This window comes from Doryrhamphus excisus, chromosome 20 (genome assembly GCF_030265055.1).
Source record: "Doryrhamphus excisus isolate RoL2022-K1 chromosome 20, RoL_Dexc_1.0, whole genome shotgun sequence".
NCBI classification, from domain to species: domain Eukaryota; kingdom Metazoa; phylum Chordata; class Actinopteri; order Syngnathiformes; family Syngnathidae; genus Doryrhamphus; species Doryrhamphus excisus.
In genome coordinates, this window is record NC_080485.1 from 11,456,495 (window position 1) to 11,476,255 (window position 19,761).

General features: G+C 40.7%; 1 protein-coding gene and 1 long non-coding RNA gene across 2 annotated transcripts in view; one reads left to right on the forward strand and one right to left on the reverse strand.

The window, feature by feature from the left end:
• Positions 1-650: 650 nt before the first annotated feature.
• LOC131107756 (uncharacterized) overlaps positions 651-19,761 on the reverse strand; it is a 67,698-nt gene continuing 48,587 nt past the window's right edge. Inside the window, exons 5-7 of the long non-coding RNA XR_009120327.1 lie at positions 14,066-14,242; positions 13,896-13,990; positions 651-10,850 (exon numbers count right to left, since the gene is read on the reverse strand). This is a non-coding gene — a long non-coding RNA (uncharacterized LOC131107756). The remainder of the gene's footprint in view (positions 10,851-13,895; positions 13,991-14,065; positions 14,243-19,761) is intronic.
• On the forward strand, positions 2,087-19,376 carry LOC131107755 (uncharacterized). Its single transcript, XM_058058037.1, has 4 exons — positions 2,087-2,412; positions 4,130-4,530; positions 6,899-7,017; positions 16,125-19,376. The coding sequence occupies exons 1-4, from the start codon at positions 2,396-2,398 to the stop codon at positions 16,281-16,283; spliced, it is 696 nt and encodes a 231-aa protein (XP_057914020.1). The 5' UTR covers positions 2,087-2,395; the 3' UTR covers positions 16,284-19,376.

Genomic DNA, 19,761 nt, shown 5'->3' on the forward strand with positions numbered 1-19,761 from the left:
AGGAAAGGTAAATTGCTTTCAAGCACATAAACTCTTGGAAAAAAAGGCTGTTTTTGTGTTTGTTTTTTCCCCCAAAATATATATATATATATGTACCCAAAAGTATAATAGTATATTATAATAGTATTGACCTGAGTCTCCATTTAGGGTTTGTGTTGTGGTCCTATGGTAAAAGACTGTTTATCATTTACAGTTGAACATATTCCCACACTAAGGAATAGAGCAGCATTGATCATATGTAAATGATATTGATGTACTCATCCTTTTGTCTGTCTCTCAGTGTGTGTGTGTGTGTGTGTGTGTGTGTGTAGAGTTGTGGGAGTTGTTCAGCTCACGCGCTCCCGTGACCACATGCTGGTGTGATGAAGGGACTATCAGAGTACTTCTTTCCATATTTCATCTTACCTGTTAAATGTTGGAAATGTGGAAAATCCACAATCTGTTCAGTCGCCTCCAAAAATAATATTTTCAAATCAAGATCAAATATATTACTATAGGATATTATGAAATTCATCTGCACTGTCATCAAACTGCCCCCCCACTGAGACATGATTTTAAGCAACATCAAATTGTACTTTTACAAGATAAACATCTTACAGCATAGTCCCAGTTTTACAGAGTAAAAATATATATTTATATTTTTGATGGAAAACATTATGAAAAGACGTTTTAAAGAAGAAAAACCTTGCAATGGTATGAAAATGACAAAACAGACAGTACAGCAATACAATAAATTGGTAAACAAGTACAAGAAATAACATGTACTTTGGAAACCAAACCCATTATATCAAGTATAAATTGTAATACATACATACATACATAGATACATGAATAGAGACTTACATAGACTATACATACATAGTTGGATATATACAGTGCATATATTTATACACTTATAAACATACATAGATTGACTGATTGATACACGAGTACAGTACAGTACATGCATAGCTAGCCTGATACATATGTACATGTACATGCCATAAAGTTTTAATACTAAGAAGTGTAACATTAGCTAACATTAGCCTACTAGTAGTATTAATAATCAGAAGAATAATAATGATAGTAATAATAACAGGCTAGTTAATAATATGGGATATGTACAGCAAAGTTTGTACTTTGTACTATGGAAGGCATCTTGAACGACCTTGCAAATCGCGGCTAATTTACTTATTTTTACTGTGAAATAAACAAACAACATCTTGCACAAATTGTCAGTACATATTGATGACGTAACCTTAAGAAAATACCTACGGTTGACTGCAATTCATTGTTTCCATGATAAGTGAATTTCTCCAAAGTAGGATTCCTTCCTTAGAAATGTAGAAATGTAATATTTGTGTAGTTATGGCAAAGGAAACCTGTTTATGATCTTCTCAATGCAGTTCTATAATTATTAGAGCCCCCTAGACATGACATAACATCCCTATAGTCACCTTTACATGCATATTACCCAATATAGTCGATATAATCAGGGAAATTAAGCCATTTAAGACATAAATGTGCTCCTGTGGATTACAGCTGCTACAGTAGCCCATATTGTCATTATGATAATTATGTTATTATTGTGCCTGTTGCGAGATCATTCAAACCTGCAAGAAAAGCTTGTTGTTGCGGTGACCAAGTTTGATGCTAGTGTGTCTTGTGTTTGTATTTTAGTTCATTTAGCTATTTTTTTATTCTTGAAATTACTCAAATGCACGCATTTATTAATTTGTGTATTTATGAAAAATTGTGATAAGTGAAACAGCAAAATTCGAACCATTTGTAATACATTATGTTATATTATTGGAAAAAGTTGCCAACTTGTGGCCTATTGTCCAGTATTGTAATTTACAATACATTAAAAAGACTATAAATGTACTGTATTAAGAAAGCATTAAATATCTATTAAAGCCATTCATGAAAGTACAGTATAACAAACCCGGAAGTGGGATGAAAAAAAGTATTGCAATGACACTTTATGCTGCTAGGGGGAGACAGAGAAGCCAAAATGAGAGCGTGCGCGCCAGAGAGAGAGAGAGAGAGAGAGATAGTGCTCCAGGAGTGGGCTGTTGTTCTGCGGGGGGGGAGGAGCGTCCACTTTTAAAAGAAGACCTCAGAAGATCTCCCGCAGCACAGAGCAGACAGCAAGCTAGCAGTAAAGGAGTTGTGCGGTCAAGGAAAGGAGATAGGAACTATCGGAGACAAAAGAGACGCTGCTTGGACTTTGTTTACGTCCCCTGACACTCTGGATTAGTTGATAACTTTTGGGATTTACTGCTTTTGGAGTTGTCACCCACATTGGAATTGAAAACGGTCCTTTTGTGGACTTTGTATTGTTCTTTAAAACATTTAATTGTCCTCACATTGGGTGTTTACGCAGCTTGTCGCGCAGTCATGTGTCACCGCTGACATGCACAGCACGTCCAGGTAAGTCCTTCGGTTGATGGCGTCCTTATGGATACATTTATGTATAAATATAACTTTATTATGTTTAGCTAGCCGGTCCGTCAGCTGTCATGCCGCAATGCAGGCGCGCCAAGTTTACTTCCCAACTCAATTAAGACGAATATTTTTCAATATATTAAGCACTATTGCTCGTTTTTGGTGCGACTGGATCAAAAATGCGCATTTATTTACGTATTAATCAAACAATCAATTCAGTTAATTACGTATAAATTAAAAAAAGACAATTTAAAAGGCTGCTTCTTCTTTTTGAGGTCACCGAGTTCGTTGACCCCGTCTTAGGTTGTTGGGTGACGTCACAAATTGGAGCAGACTGGTTCACCTGCATGTTTTGGTGCGTCTCCACGGCCTGGTAAAGTCAAGATATGACACAAAAGCCAGAGACGGGAGCCGGTAGACGCCGGTTTTGGAGTGAAGCCGAGGGAACAGCTGCAATATTTGCAATGTCCTGCTGGGGGCGCAAAGAGCTCACTTGGCTGCAATTCGGCAAGACAGTCTTGGTCTAGGACAGGGGTCAGCAACCCGCGGCTCCAGAGCCGCATGTGGCTCTCCAGCCTCTTTGTTGCGGCTCCCTTTGCAATGCTTGAATATTTTTTAGCACCCGTGTGGTGAAAATGCACGTCTTTGTTATGAGTTTACAAAAATCCAACTTTGTGTGAGACCATGAATGCATCCTGACTGAGTTCTGACTGGTGACTGAATGAGCAGACAGGATGCTATCCAGTTCTCTCTGACAGGTTAACATGAAGGGAAATGAGTAATACTTTGAGTTATTTGAGTTATTAATTATTATTAATGAGTTATTTGACGATTCTAAAAAATAAATTAGAGCTCATTTAAAAACAAAAGTTTATCTCCAGTACTAGCAAGAGTACTCCAACTCGTCTTTTTTTTCCCCTCCAATGTTGTTTTAAACATACAACGTTTTGCGGCTCCAGGCTATTTTTCTTTAGTGGGCAAGTGGGTGAAATGGCTCTTTTCATAGGAAAGGTTGCCGACCCCTGGTCTAGGACAATAATACAACACCACAATAAATGCCAATAATAATAATAAATGCCATTTAATGTAAAAAAATAGTCATTAAAACACGTTTGTGTATTTTTACACAAACGTGCAGCAGGGCAAAGTTAGTGCTTAACGAGTCAGTAATAATAATCTGATAATGTCCGGCCATTTTGGCACGCAGGGAGTCATTATTTGTGGCGGTGAGTCAGCCGAGGAAGTCACTTCAGTCTGGACAAACAGGAAGAGATGCATTTTTATCCTGTATATATCGTGTTTTTAAATATAATATTACTCCAAGTGAGAAAGTCCACCGCTTTCACCGTGAGGGTTGATCATAAATGTCAAAATTAAAGTACACCTGCTGTAATAAATGACAAAAAGACATTATAAAGAGTGATTGACACGGCATGTGACGCAGTTTAAAGTTGCTTCCCTTCGCCTTCGCGTGACTATCCGGAATTTCCACCAAAAACTGCCCTTTTCTGACTGGGCATTTGTGTCGTTTAAGATAGGGAGAAGATTATGAAACGGAATTTCAACCTGCTGCAGTGAATACGATTAGGTTCCATTCGGCGGTGAAAATAATCCGATTGAGGGCACGGGCACGCCGCAGCTGCAGCGGGAAAAGCCGCAGCGTCAACAGGGCGACTAAAGTGTCGTGTTCCCCCCCCAACAGAGCCCATGGGACCGCAGTGACCACAGAGCCGAGTGCAGGACGTCCCGGTCCGGAGTTGACCGAGAGCCGCAGAGAGCAGGGTTCCGGCTTCTGCTGGCCCGTCGCCGAAGAGGAAGAAGGAGGCGGAGGAGGAGCACACCGAGGGGGCACGCCGCGGTCGCCGTCTCGCCGCAGGAGCTGCGTCGCCCCCCTGCCTCCGGAGCGCCGCGGCGTGTTCGAGACTAGATCTACATTCCACTTCCCGTGCCGGCGTTCCTCCAGCGGATACTTCTCAGAGGGGGACTCGCTCCCCACCTCGCCGCTCTCCCCGCGGGCCCCCACGGCTACCCGGGCTACGCAGACCCCCAGCCCATCCGCACAGGTGCTACAGCACGCCCTGCTGCGCGTAGCCGAGGTCCAAGGTGAGCCCCCCCCCCACTCAGAAGCTGTCAGAATCACTGCAACCAAGTGAAAATTGATTTACATGAACTCCAAAAATGTAAAAAATTGCAAAATGGGGGTATGTGATTTAATTACTTGTAGCATAATAACACAGACAAGGTATTTACTGTAAAATTTGAAACTACACGAGTCACAACAGCTTACCCAAAAGTAGTCTGGACAGTCTAATGTTCTAAAAGTGCAAAACAGGCAGGTGTAGTGTCAGTGTAATTATAGATAATTGCTGGCATTGTTTGTACAGTAACGTTGTTTGGCCACTTGTTACTATTTGTGAAGGTGAAACTGCCCCACACAGCAGAGAAATGATCAGGAGAGTCGGCAGAGACACGGTGGAACTCTACCAACCAACTGTGAGAACGTATGACACCACGGTCAAAATGCAAAGTTGTCCACAGTGATTGACTGTGAAAGTGGAAGTGAAAGTGAATTATAGCTGGCAGCATCACTGCAGGATAAAAGAATTGCTCAGATGGTTCACATAGTACAATTGTTGCTAGGCAGATTTGGAAATCCCCATTAATAAAATGTGCCACTCAGGCTCACTTTGCTTCTTTATGGTCTATGCAGCCAAGAAAGGACGGGGAGGGTTGGCAGCAAGACTGAATACATGTGTGTGAATGAGAGGGACCCAAGTGGAAGAGTGAGGTTCCAGGGAGAAGAGATACAGAAGGTGGAGAATTTTAAGTACTTGAGGTCAACAGTTCAGAACAATGGTTTGAACAATGATTGTGAAAAGGAGGTGAAGAAGCGTGTGCAGGCAGGATGGAACGGGTGGAGAAAAGTGTCAGGCCTGATGCCTGAGTTTCAGCTAAAATGAAAGAAAAGGTATACAAAACTGTGGCGGGACCAGACATGTTTGGTCTAGAGACGGTGCCACTGTGGAAAAGACAGGAAGCAGAACTGGAGGTAGAAGAGATGAAGATGCTGAGGTTCTGACCAGGACCAGGATGGATAGGATCAGGAACAAGTACATCAGAGGGACATTACATGTTAGAGACCTCTGAGATAAAGTCAGAGAGGCCAGACTGAGATGGTTCGAACATGTCCAGAGGAGAGCTAGTGAATATATTGGTAGAAGGATGCTACGTTTAGAGCTGCCAGGTAGGAGGCGTGGAGGAAGACCAAAGAGGAGGTTTAGGTGGACATGAGGGTAGTTTGTGTGAGAGAGACGGATGCAGAAGACAGGGTTGGATGGAGGAGATTGATTTGCTGTGGCGACCCCTGAAGGGAAAAGCCCAAAGAGAAAGAAAACGATTGGACTGGAGTAGAAGAGATTCAGTTTTGGCTTCTAATTATTAATTACTGCCCCCTATAGGACTGGAGTGGCACAGCGTTTTTTTTACATTTAAGTTACATCTATGGTACTTCGCTGGCCGCATATCCTTTCCATCATTGATTTGGCAGTCCATGGCACCTAATAGGATTGGATTGGAACAATACAATACTGTTTACATGACATTTTAACACAAAAATGCCTTCTGAGCTGTTTGTTGCTATTCTGGTACGTTTGACTTAACATCTCATGATGCTCGACTAGCCGCAAAAGCTAACAGGGATGCACGTAACGCTATCTTCTGGTATTGTTTGGTCTTGGGAAGCCATTCTTGTTATCTTTGTAAGAGCAGAATTGTTGATAAAAGCGCTTGTATTGGATCTGTTAAGATTATGCAGGTTTATCTAAGCAAGTATGGAACCCGTCACAACACTACAGTCAAATCTGGATTTTTTTTTTATTCTGGCAATGATTAACAATGATTATGTGTGTGTCATTTTCAGGAGTCAAAACACGGTTGTTCATTAAGTATGCTGATCCAGATGGACTTTAGCATGCATGTGTTGCAGTCAAAACAGTGGTGCCGGCCTTTTGTGAGGCGCAGACACAAGCTATTCAATGCTCATCAGATAGCACTGACAGGGGAGATAAACACACACAGACACACACAGACACACACTAGCTAGTCGTCGGCCTGTCTCCGTCATCGAGATCATCTGTGACCGGTTAGGCTCCTTTCACGGCTCCCATGGCGACAACTTCCTCCTCCTGTGGCAGGAAGATGCATCAGCAGACTGTTTCCGTCGCTTATTTTGATTTATTTTGCTCCTTCAAACCAGAAGAAACCTGACTGCACGCGGAGACGTCCTCCACTGGAGACGCTCCACCCCAGTTGTGTAATTACTGGCCGGGACTGTCTGCCCTTGCCGCCTCCCTTCTTTACTTTGATGAATGGCGTTAGTGAATATCTTCTCCATGTCAGGACTTTCTTAGGAACTAATTTTTCTGATCATTTTATCGAGAATTAAGCGTTTTCCTTTTCCTGCCTGTTTCAGAAAGTTCTTCCGGGCTTTCTAGTACGAGGCTACAAGACGCAGCGGAGGCCATGCAGGCCGTGGAAATCGCACGAGCGCTTCAACACATCGGAGATGACTACAACAACTATATCCTGAGGGTAAGTGGGCCGTGAGCAAAGACGGTAGATTAACAAGATTGCTCACTTTGCTGAAAACATGTAGCAAGCACCGAGCTATGTGTAAAATAAAGATATGCACAGTGTGTGCAAGTTGATGAAATTAATGTTATTTATTGAACACAATGAATAGCATACACTCCTGATCAAAATGTTTTGAAATTGCAGAAGTAGTGAAGAATTAGCATTTTGGACTGTAGGATCTCCAAAAAGAAGAAATGAGAGTGGCCCAAAAAAATGCTGGAGTAATTGATTTGTGTACGACTATTAGAGTAAAATAGGGCGTTCAGCAGCTGACCAAAGGCTCAGGAAAAACACAACCCTACACCATTCTTATTAATCAGATGAAAAATGGATCGGGGATAACAAACTTGCTTGATGAGTGTTTCCATCCACTGTCTGGAACCTTTGAAACCCTCTTAACTTGTAATTAACTTCAGATACCGCAACCAGATTTCATTAAAAGGCCACACAAATAAACACACGCCTTTCTTCCGCTAACCTGTCAGTCTGACGCCGTAGCGTTTGGAAGGCCTGTCAACAGCAACAAGGTGACCTGTCAGCGTGTCAACAACACAGCTCTGATAAAGCTAAAACTAAAAACGTAACGTCAGGCAAAACAAACAATGACTAAAATCAATAACGACACATATTACACGTTGTCAACACTAGCTGCAGGCTTTACGTGGAGTTTGACAACCTGGCTTACACAAATACGAATATTACTAAAAATAAATATTGCCAGTCACGCTCATTATGCCACACGAAGCAGAGAAAGGACAGGGCTGGTTGGCAGGAGCACTGTCCAAGTGAAGAAAACACAAAAAGGTTTATGATAAAAAAATGTATTAGAACTAAAAATATCATATAGTCAACATGAGCCATTGTAAAACTTCACAGCTACAACAACATTTTAGTGAGCTAGCTAACGACCCAGAACGTCAACGTCCAGCTAGCAGCTGCGTTGGGGGATCGAGATGTGTCAAAAAAATGTATATTTTTATGGGTCGTAACCCTCACGAAAAGCTGTAACTACCTTAACTTTAAACAAAAAAAGAAATTAGCTAAGATGGCTCGGGGATCTGGTCAGAGGAGAGAGAGAGCTTCCTTGCTTACGCTGCTGCCCCTTGCTAGCTAAAGTAGCCAGGCCGCCATTTTGTTACTAATGCTAATGTAGCATTACTACGTGCTGTTCCATATCTTAAGGAATCATAACAGCAACAGTCCATGAAAATGTTAACTTATCTATCATTCATTTTGTTGTGCTAATGAATATTAAATGAATTTTAGTACGAGTTTCCGCATCATGCTACATGTTTAAAGCTATTTAAAAGGCAATTTAATGGTTTCCTGGGCGTTATTTCAGCTTGTTGCATCATCCTCAGCTTCGCCGCTTCTTCCTCCCTCAGAGAGCTGACGTTTGGCTTCAGCTCCAATGAATCGCATCACGGTAGCAGTGTTGCCAAGTTCGTCACTCTTTTTAGGCTTGTCAAGGTGGTTGAAGTGCAATTCTCTGCCTTAACACTAGGGGCGGTGTTTTATGGAGAATCACAACTCTTGACGTGTTAGCTTACGTGGTCGGGATTGCACAATGGAACTTTGTTAGTCACTTTTAACGTAAATAGGAGAAGGTGTTTGCTTTTCACACTGCAAATTGCCAATTATGCAAATGAGATAATGGGGTAGTGACTTCCAGCTACTTGGACGACAGCCAGTAGCTACAACACGGCGTGACAAGACCGTAATGAAGATGAACTCCTTGCTTTGTTTTTTTTTTATTTGGTCGATGTTGCAAAGCTTCACGTTGCCCCAAAGCCCATCATTAACAGGCTTCAGCCGCTTCTCCAGCTTTACTGTGAGCAAATGACTGCATTGGTTCGCCCCCTGGCTCTCCACACATGCTGCGTGTCCATAACCCGGCGCATAAAACTGGATTTTAACGACCTAAAGTAGCAACTCTCAGACATCTGCAGTAATAATACTTAGGCGGTGATCAGATTGTTCATGCGAGTCATGCAAAAACTCACAATGACTCGGCCCTCGGCACAAAGATTAAAGCTGCAGAGGAAGCCGACGGGGAGGCTGGAGAAGAGTGCGATAGCGTGATAAGTCGCGACCGTGACTCAACACTTGTTCACATGACTGGGGAAGTCAGAACGAGAAGAAGGTGTGATGTGTGTGTGTGAGCCTTAGTGGCAAGCATCCAGTATTTAGGTACAGAATGATTCCGAAAGTGTGCACGTGTGTTTGTCCACGCTGTAAGAACAATGAGTAGGCAGAGAAAAAAAGAGGAAGGTGGCGCCTTGTTCCCTGTTCTCTTGCCAGGTGTCATAAGACGTGCTTATAGGATTTTCTAATCACCTTCATTATACAATAAAATACTTTTGTCGTTGCGGCGTGCACACTGCAATCAAATGAGGCTTGCAGCTCTGTTAAGATGCATAAGCAATAATCATAAACTGCATGTTACTTTTTGGAATTAGTTTAATGCCGTTTTTGTTCAAAACGGTCAAAATTGCAAGTGTACCTGAACACATCATGGCAAGCCACGTGACACTGCTTTCTCCTGCAGTTGGTCAGCGGTGGGCATGAGAATGTAAACTAGAAGAGGCAAGAGCACAAATTAGGGTAAAATAGTCGTTTGTTGACAACTTAATGAAATTATATGGACAATTTAGCCAGCTGCACTACAAGAGTAAACAGGTTCAGTTTCAAGAGCGTGTCCCGTGCAAATTATACTCCCTCCCTCACATGCACCAATTTCTGTTTTGTTGCGTGAAGTGGTTTTTGGGCTTTGAGTGTGTTTTTGGCATTGGCAGCAATTTTTTTTTATACAGTCGAAAGTCTTAGCGTACACACCCGCTGGTCGGGAGGACCAGCATACCAGCACCAAAACACAACATATGTTGGTAGCTGGTCTACAGACCAGCGTACCAGCTCGAAAACACAACGTATGCTGGTCAATGCTGTTGCGTACAATATGCCGTGCATCTCGTCGTGTTGTTACGCTTACTGTTTGAGTATTAACCAGAAAACATCCTTCCTTGTTAGCATGCTATTAGCTAGTGAACAAAATGGACGTTACGACATCAGTGGTTGGTTCTCAAAAATGTCAATTTTTTTTTTTTATAGTTGTATAATAAAGTTTTATATTCATAAAGCAATTATAAATGCACAAATTAGATGTTTAAATGAACATTTAAGGTTACTTTTCATTGAAGACTACTGTTCCCAAAGATGATGTGGCAGCCAGACACCACACAGACACCATCTTCCTGTTTTGTCATGAGCTATTTCTTAAGTTCAATAATGTTTACCTTCTTTGTCAAAATCCTGGTACTTTAAACTGGTTTTGGTACCTTTTTGTTACGGTGTTGAGGTGAGAAACTATTAAAGAAACAACTCATGTCAAAACAGGAAAGTGGTGGTGGTCTTTCAGAACCGTCGTCAAGAATCAGTCCAGTCCAGTATTTTTTAGGTATTTATACGCATTTCAAATTGTTATCTGCATGTAAACAACTATAAAAACATGTTCTGCATTAACATTAGGAATGGATTAGTTGGATTTACATTATTTTTTAAAGGGGAAAAATTGGTTAGTGTCTGTTTTGTTGAGAATCAGACCTTCTGGAATGAATTAATGACGCTAACCAAGGTTCCACTGTACTTGGTTTGGCTCTGGCAGAGTTTATGTGATTGCATCATTTCCTTGTTGCATATGTTTCATGGCATTTGTGTGTCTTTGGTCGTGGATCGGTCCTGGGTTTGGAGCCACCGTTGACTGATGCGGAGAATGCGCTTCACTCATCCGACTACTGCAAGAAGAAAACATAAAAAAGGGGGGGTATTAGCATTGAGCATATAATTAGTATATAAAACAACATCAAATGCATCCTTTGAGTTGTATGCACACGATGCATGACTATAGGTACATGATTATTTACACTTCTGGGCTGCACAGTGGACTAGTGGTTTGCATGTTAGCCACACAGTCAGGTGACCTGAAAGTTTTGTGCGTGGGGGGTTTTCTGTTTCCTCCCACATTCCAAAAACATGCTAGGTTAATTGGCGAGTCCAAATTGTCCATAGGTACGAATGTGAGTGTGAATGGTTGTTTGTCTATATGTGCCCTGTGATTGGCTGGCGACCAGTCCAGGGTGTACCTTGCCTCTCGCCTGAAGACAGCTGGGATAGGTTCCAGCACCCCCCAATGACAATGTGTGTCATCCTCACTCTGTGCAGAATAACGGTCAAGAGTGGTAGACATCAAGCTAAAACCCGAGTGGTCAACTCGATGTGCAGCGCGACTCTTCAAGCGTCATGGAGTGAGGTTTACCAACGTAATTCGTGTGGATGTGTGCCCTTCATGCGCCTGTGGGATTTACGCGTTTGTGTGTGCACGCTTGTTTGTTGTTTTCAAACATCAGTAATTGTGCGCAGTGTGGCACCCATGTATGTCTGTGTATGTATGCGTGTGTGTGTGAGTGACAGGCTGGTACCTGACAGTGTAGATTCATTATTGCTCAGCCTTGTGGTTAAAGAGCGCTGGGTGAGCACTGCAACAAGGTGTAATTATCCTGCCAAAACACACATGTGCACACGCACGCACCGCATCGCTGCAAACGCCAATACACACGCTTGTCGTCTTTCAGTGGGAGGCGCAACGCTGCTGACAGAAATAACTCAAGAAGAACATTGTGGACCCGTCGGGTGTCAGCGACTGTGTGTTGTTGGTGTGCAAGACAAAGGGGGGGGGGGGGGGGGGGGGGGTTGACAGCGGACACATTTTTAACCCTTCAGCGGCACGTGGGACTGTTTTAGTTTAGGAGAGTAGTTTCCCTAATTATTTAGGGGTGATAGAACACAGAAAAAATGACATTGCAGCCTGGTCATCCTGAAGGGATCTCAAGGTTTTTTTCCCTAATAGGTTTTGAGTTTTTCCTTGCCCAGATGGGGGTTCAGATCAGGGAATGTCTGCTATCGTAATTCAAAATAATTACATTTTAATAACAAAATAAAAATAATAATTTTAATAATTTTTACATTATTTTTTTTAATTTAATAATAAAAAAAATCATAATTTACATTTTCATCTCTTACGGAGATGTTTGGGATATTTGGGATTTTATGTGTAAGAAGAATAAACCCAAATTATCATTCATGGCCAGGTTGCTAATTATCGAAGGTCATTTAACTGAATTTCTTATCAACTTTTTATCATTTCTTTAATTAGTATAATAAATTAAAAATAATATTGTACAATATACAACCAGTCCAGGGTGTACACCGCCTCTTGCTCAAAGAAAGCTGGGATAGGTTCCAGCATACCCGCAATCTTCATGAGGATAAGCGGCATAGAAAACGGATGGATGGAACTATTTAGGGATTTTAAAGTTACATCCACTACAAAGCAAAGAAGCAGTGTCCTGCAAGGGAAAGACAGACAGGGAAATAACATAACAAAGCTTGAGCCATTTTGTGTATTTGTGTGTGTGTGTGTGTGTGTGTGTGTGTGTGTGTGTGTGTGTGTGTGTGTGTGTACGCCTTTTAAGTGTAGCCCTGTTCACGGAGGTATTTTTGGAAAGCAGCATAGTAAGTTGTGGCCAGCAAACAAAATCACATGTTTTGTACTGGCTGACTGACTCCATGTTTCCAGCAAAAGACAGATCAATAACAAGAGGTAGAAAATCAATGTTTTGATATGAATGCATTTGTTTTATGTAATAACACGTCAATAATAATAATAAATTGCATCCTCATCAAGGCAGGACAGAAAGAAGGAGTCTTGTGAACACGTAGCAATAAAGTAACAGATGTTACTCATCGCTTGGGTGGAGAATGATTGACAGACGAGACTCTACATGGTGATAAGGTGTCTTTACAACACTGGTGACATTAAGTCATAATATGAGAAACAAAAAATTTGGTGAAGGAAAAATTTACAATAGGACGAGAATATAGTCAAAATATGATGGGAATAAAGTCATAATATTAAAAAGAAAATTGGAATAAAGTTGAAATAGAATAAAAATACAAGAATAAAGTGAAAATATAAAAAAAAAGTTACAATTCTACAAGAATAAGCTACTCCTGATATGAAGACAGTCATTTTAGTTTCACAGAGTTAAAAAAAAGTTGAAAAAAGATTTTTGTCTTTTTGAAGTCAGTATTATGAGAAACTAAATCAAATAAAATTAATTTTTTTGGAAAATTGGGTAAAAAGTTGTAATAAGGGAATAAAGTCAAAATTATTAATTTTTACATTTATATTTCCAAATTTTTTTGATTGATAGAGAAAAGTTTTTATTTCTAATAGGCTTTGTCACTTATATCACAAAGTTGAAATGCAGTTTTTTTTTTCGTGCATATACTTTCATTTTTCAGTATGTGGCCATTGGTGGAAAAAGCCTAAAAATGGAAAACACGGTTTGTACCATAAAAGTTGCCAAAAATACATAATGTTTAAAAAATGTTGGGGGCAGAATTCTGACCAAAAATTTTTTTTTTAAATATATGCTGATTAAATAAAAAGATTACATGACATTTAATACAGTCAACTCAGGTTTGCCTGTTTTTGTATGACCTTGGATGTAAAATAAGGCAAAAGATGTCATAACGTCATCATTTTTGAGTCATCATCTCAAGTACTGCTACAATATTTGAACACAATCCAACTAAGACTCTGACGTGTGTTCTGCTCACAAACAATCTCTTTGGCGGTGAACATTAAGCATCACGTGGATGGAAAGTCAGTTTGATTTTAGAACGATAACGCCCTCACTTCTTGGGTAGAAAAATTCACTTTGGTGATGATTAAGAAGATGTTGAAAGGGTTCCAGCTTATAAAAGATTCAACTTACGTTCAACTGGCCTCCTGGGTATCACATATTAAATACTGAAGTGCTCAGGGATTATTGTGCACAGGAAGAGTGCCTTGCTCATCACGGCCTCTGACCTGTATGCGTTCGACAAAGTCAGAATTATAATCCGAATGTGATTCATAACCCGGAAAACCAGTCTTTCCTCTCACCTGTTTCCTGTCGTGGAATTAAGAGATCTATTGTGGGTTTTGGCTTACTTTTCCGAAACCGACCACACAGCTTGAATATCCCCCTTTTGGCCCGGCCCAGACGCAGGAGGTGCGTTTTTGACAATCCATCCGGCCAGGCTTCATCCGAAAGGCTTCAAGCCAACACAGGAGGTCCTCCTGCCAACACAAATACACAATTCCAACCTATTGTGAGTTAATAGCATGAAGCATAATTGCGTAAGACAGCTGGCTTCACTTTCACGCATTGGCAAATATTTTAGCAGCCAGTCGTGTTGTGTGAAGACAACTCGGATAAAGTAGATGTATTTATCTCCACTGACAAGGGTGGTAAAGGTTGTTTACGATAAGGGTACTGTATCCTCATGAGTGTTGCCGCTGATGCAACAAGAATGAATGGCGATGATCCTGTGCCAAAGGATAAAGAGCAAACCAAAACACCTGCTATAGTCACATCTAGAGCCAAGTGTGTCAGAAAAGCCGAGTGGGAGATGTGGTTACGTATTGGGAGTCGCCTAAAACGAGATGGATTTAGTCTGCGGTGGGTAGAACTGAACATCGACTTGTGGCTCGTAGCACACAATCCCACAGTTTGGTTTTCCCAGATGCAACTGATGGTGGATGATATCATTTTGACATTCGGTGGAAGATTTATTTGTTACGAGGCATTGTGGATTAGGCATCATGTGTTAGAAATGTTGCGGCCCAATGAAAAGAACATCATTTACCCCAGAATCTTACTTTTATATGTGGTGTATATTAAATTTTTATATCATATATTTCTATATTAGAAAAATAAAACTTTGGAGATACAAGTACATGCTTTTCATTGGACATTTGGTAGCTTCCAATTCTACAAAAAAAAGTTTGTTTGCAAATTGACAAAATTTAGTTCCCAAAATAGTCCACAAAAGTAACATCCGCGAAGTAGCGAACGTAATTATATATTATTATATCTCATTTGTCATTTACACACTCCAAGTTCAAATTTTGTTTGAATTTTAATGATCATCGTACAAGGTTGGACATAAAAACTTAAGTGACTCATGCGTATTTTACTCCAACCACCTGGAGCCGTTCCACTGTAGCGTTTTTGTATCCTTGTTAAAACATATTGCTCCTGTTGTATTTTTCTCCTATCCTATTCTGCACTCTTTTCAGCATGTCCGAAGTCTAACGTCTTGTGCGATAGTTGGCATTCTTTGCCCTAGCATTTATCATTTATACGCATTTTTAATTGTTTTCTGCATTTAACCCCTGAACTGCCAAACTTTAAAAACGTGTTTTAACATTGTTGGCTTTCTGTAACAGATTAATTGGATTTACATGATTTCTTATGGGAAAATGTATTGAGTTAGCCCTTCTGGAACAAATGAATGCTAACCAAGGGTAGAAATATAGAATATGATTTCCAGTTTTCCTTGAAATTAAGTCACAGAATTCGGACATACCTGATTTTCACTGTAACTACCAATTATTTTAATAAATGTGACAGCAGGACTTGACACCTGGTGAGGCTAAAAAGAAGTGAAGAGGCAGGATGTAGACATCTGTACTTACCTGCTTCCTGTGCATGTAATCACAGCAGCGCTATGATTGGAGCGTTTGCAACGTTTAGTGGCTGCTAAATTAACCACTTCCGCACTAGTAATACTTTACATAAGTGTTTCCAAGTCTTCCAAATATCCACGGCCTGTGTGCCATAAAGCTGTTATAACTAGGACACCAACGTTAGCATGTAGCGTCAACAAAATCAACAGTTGCCTGCAGAAACACAGAACAAGAAAAGTCTTTCTGTCCCGAAACAAAGTGCCACCATTTAAAAATGACTAAAATGAGTGACTCAGGGGTAAACAGCAACCATAACCACGGTAAACACAATTCCAGCCACGAGGCTAACATTAGCATCCTCGTCAAATGGGTGACATCACCATCAACACAACGCGGCTATTTCGGGGTCAGCTAATGTGATGTTTCTATATTTGTGTACCAGACTTATTTTACATGCATGCAACAATCTCGCCTGCTGTGTTTTCTACAGAGAGTGGCGGGGAGGCGCGTCGTGATCCATCAGAACCAGTTGCTGCCGCACATCCACCAGGAACCCGCCTTCCTGATCTGCATAGGCGTCCTGATCTTTCTGATTGGGCGGTACTTGCACGGCGATGCCAATGGCCAGCTGGACCAACCTCAGGTTTAGCCACCGGAATACCCAGCAGACGTAGCGTCCGTGTCTTCAGTTTTTTTTGTTTTTCTTTTTTAGGAACTTAATTTTCAACCTTCAGATTTTTTTTTTTTTAATGGAATTATCAGGAACTCTAAAATATATGGATTTTTGCTTTTGCACCTCCTGTGTTTTTTCATGGTATCTGAGCCTTTATGACGCAACCAAAAAGTTGGGAATTTGCACTCCCTCCTGAAAGATGCCATCTGTGGAAATCCATACGTGCCTTGTACATTCCCCCTGTTAGGTTCTTCTTTTGTTGACCTATTGTTTCTGAACACCGTGTCCAGTCAACTCTGCAGACCCGGGGTTGTTAAATTATGTGGGTCCAATTCCCTTAAAAAGACAAAAAGGGACATTTTTTGACCGTGTCATAACCCAAATGCAACATCTACCGTTCCAATGTCTGCTGTCCGTTTTTAAATACATGAAATTCAGACTAAATGATGTGTCAAAGCAAACAATACATCAGTACCAAACTGGAGTGTGGATAAATGAAGTCTTCCTTAGTGTGGAAATATGAAGCAAACAAAAAAGCTCTTTGTTCCTCCATAACATCTCCATAAAAGAGCGTTTGTGTAACCATGAGATCCAAAATCACCGGTATCACACCTAGACGTCATGCTCTAGACTCTCTCTCTCTCTAGGACCGGCGATCAAACACCACTTTCCTTCTCCGTTCTCGGTTTCAGTCTCTGGATGCACGCCGTCATCATCGACAGACTGAAAGCGGCTGTCAGACATCCGTCTCCTGACAGGCTTGTCCTAGCCGTTTATTAGCACGGTGATTCATGCCCTCGCCAAGTCTGCTCTTGCCCGTCGGATCGTAAACGCTCCAAGACATGGAGACCTCTGAGCAGCGAATGAATGGTTAGCTAATATTGGCAAACACAAATTCAACGTTTAGGCTTACCTTTGGATTAGGACGTTTAATTTTGCAACATAATTAAAATGTGTCTATATGATGTGAATTTGGCTAGTTCGCACAAAGCTCAAACGGTAGCAGTCCCACACTGATATCGACCGATACCGATTGATCGACACACACCAAATTTTAACCCAAAATTACTACTACTGGCCAAAATTGTTTGTGTTTTAATAACTATTATTAAAAAAAAAAACATTTTACATATTATACACCGAGTAAACAAGCAATGTTTACAAAGCTTACAGAAATTATTGAAAACTTAAGTCACTCCCAAATTGGTCATAAGTTTACAAAATTGACTTAAAAATGTAGTCTGAACTAAGTTTACTTTGTTTTCCTCAAACAGCGACATTGATTATGATCATTTTGATATTTGGTAATAGCTATTTTACATGCAGCTGTCATAGCTAGCCACTGCTAAATGGAAACATGACTCGTGGTTTGTACTTAGTATATTATATTAGCTTAAGCGCAACCATGCTAAGGACTTAGCATACCACAGTTGCACTGATTTTTCGGCGTCCGTCTAATTTGCCCGTCTCAGTGCTAGTTTTTCCAAAATTAAGTTGCTCCTTGATGTCCGTCGAGGTTTTTCGTTCGCATGTTGGGATCTCGTCTAAAGATATGGAAAGTTATTAAAAAAATATATGGTTCCAAAATATAATATTTTAATAGTTTCATAATGGTTGCTCCTCGCCATAGTCGTTAAAACAAAATCACCCAAGCGTGTTTGCTGCGCGTCGGGATGTTTGCACAGTTGTGTCAACAGCGTTGCATCACCGATTTACATGTGATCCTGACTTTCATCACCATCTCTACTCATTCTTTTGCACCTCATTTCACGTTTCACTCACGTTGCGTTCACTGTCCTGTCCTCGTATGGGTGACTGTCAAAGCGGGTCATAGTTGAACCCATAAGGGAAAGAATAAGGCGATGAATGATACATTTTATGGTGATTATGTATAAAATGTCTATGGATGGACGTCTTATACATTTACACTACTTTGCTGGAGATCATATAAGGTGTCAGAAAAGTTCCAGGACTGGTAATTAACAGACGTGAGGGCGCCTGTGTGTAAGGGAATGTGAGGTTGAAAAGCCCGGTTTATGCTTCTGCGTTTATTACATAATTTCCCGCATGTATGAGGCTATACAGCAAATGCCTTCTCTGATTTCAGGTCAACATTTGCAATAAGCGGTTCATTTTAATTGATTATATTGATTAGTTTCAGCTCCGATGACACTCCATACTTAATTTCTATTGTTCACGAGAGAGGATTGAACAAGCTAAACAAGCTAGCTAAGTTAGCTAACAAGCTAAATACCCGTTGAGTTGCTCACAGAGTTGATTCATCGCAAAACAAAACTGCAGAGGCATAGACCAGTCGGATTTTCAATCTTAAAAGCAATTGACGCAGAATTATTGCTGGGTTCTGTGTAAAAGGAAAAGGCGGATAAATGCCGGATCTTCTGCCCATTTTGTGTCACGCTTGCAAAGTAACCAAAACAAAACAGGACTTTCAAGACTATTTTTCCCCTTGACTGTGGCCCCGCCCCTTTTACAAAGTTAGCAGTTTCTTTAAATGTCAGATCATAGCAAAGCTCAGGCGCACGTTCGCTCTTTTGCGTTGCTGTCCGGCCACCGTGACCATGACAGCGACTTTGCTTATGGGACGTGGCGCCCCGTGAAACCTAAGACCTCATGTCTAAGCGCTGTCGTGTGTGCAGAGCCAAAAGGAGAGCGTGGCAGTCTGTGTGTGCAGGGAGCAAAGCGGACGATGAATTACGGTCTGCTTTCAGCGGTGGGGCGGCACATATTGTTTCATGTGACATTCAGGGTTTTTTTTTTTTTTTTCTTTTTTGCTCATCAACACTGCTGGAGGTTTGTGTTTTTTGCTTTAAAAACTTTCATGGTTCTTCAAACTTGTCGCATTAAGTACAAAGGACGTAACTGTATGAGGATGAAAACAACATTTGGTCCAACAGGACTGCAGAAAGGAACTAAAGAATGACCCAGTATGACTGTAGCAGCATGTCTTACTTTTTGTGTCTGTTTTTAATGTTATTACACACTGAAGATCTTGTAATTAAACTGTTTAATTGCTTAAGCTGTAAATAAAGCTTTTTTCATCTTTCTACATGACACTTTGTGTGGATTATTGATAAGCTGTTGCGGAAGCTCTCGCTCTAATAAGCCAATAAGCTAATAATAAGAGCTAATAAGCTCTTGCTCTAATGGTGGGGGGGCAGCCCACCCCCCCACCATTATCAAACTCGGAAATATTGATATTTAGTCAAATGTAATTCAAATGATTGTTTACAGATTAACTGACTAGAACATTTTCATATATTTGCAAATTAGGAAATTTGGAAATATTCATATTTACATATTTTTCTAATATAAAAAAAAATACACTGGCAGTATGTAACGGCAACATGGACTAACATTACAATCAACCAAGTAAAAATGGAATTGAAGAAATTATATTATCTCTTCATTCTAAAAGAAATGTTATTTTACCAGC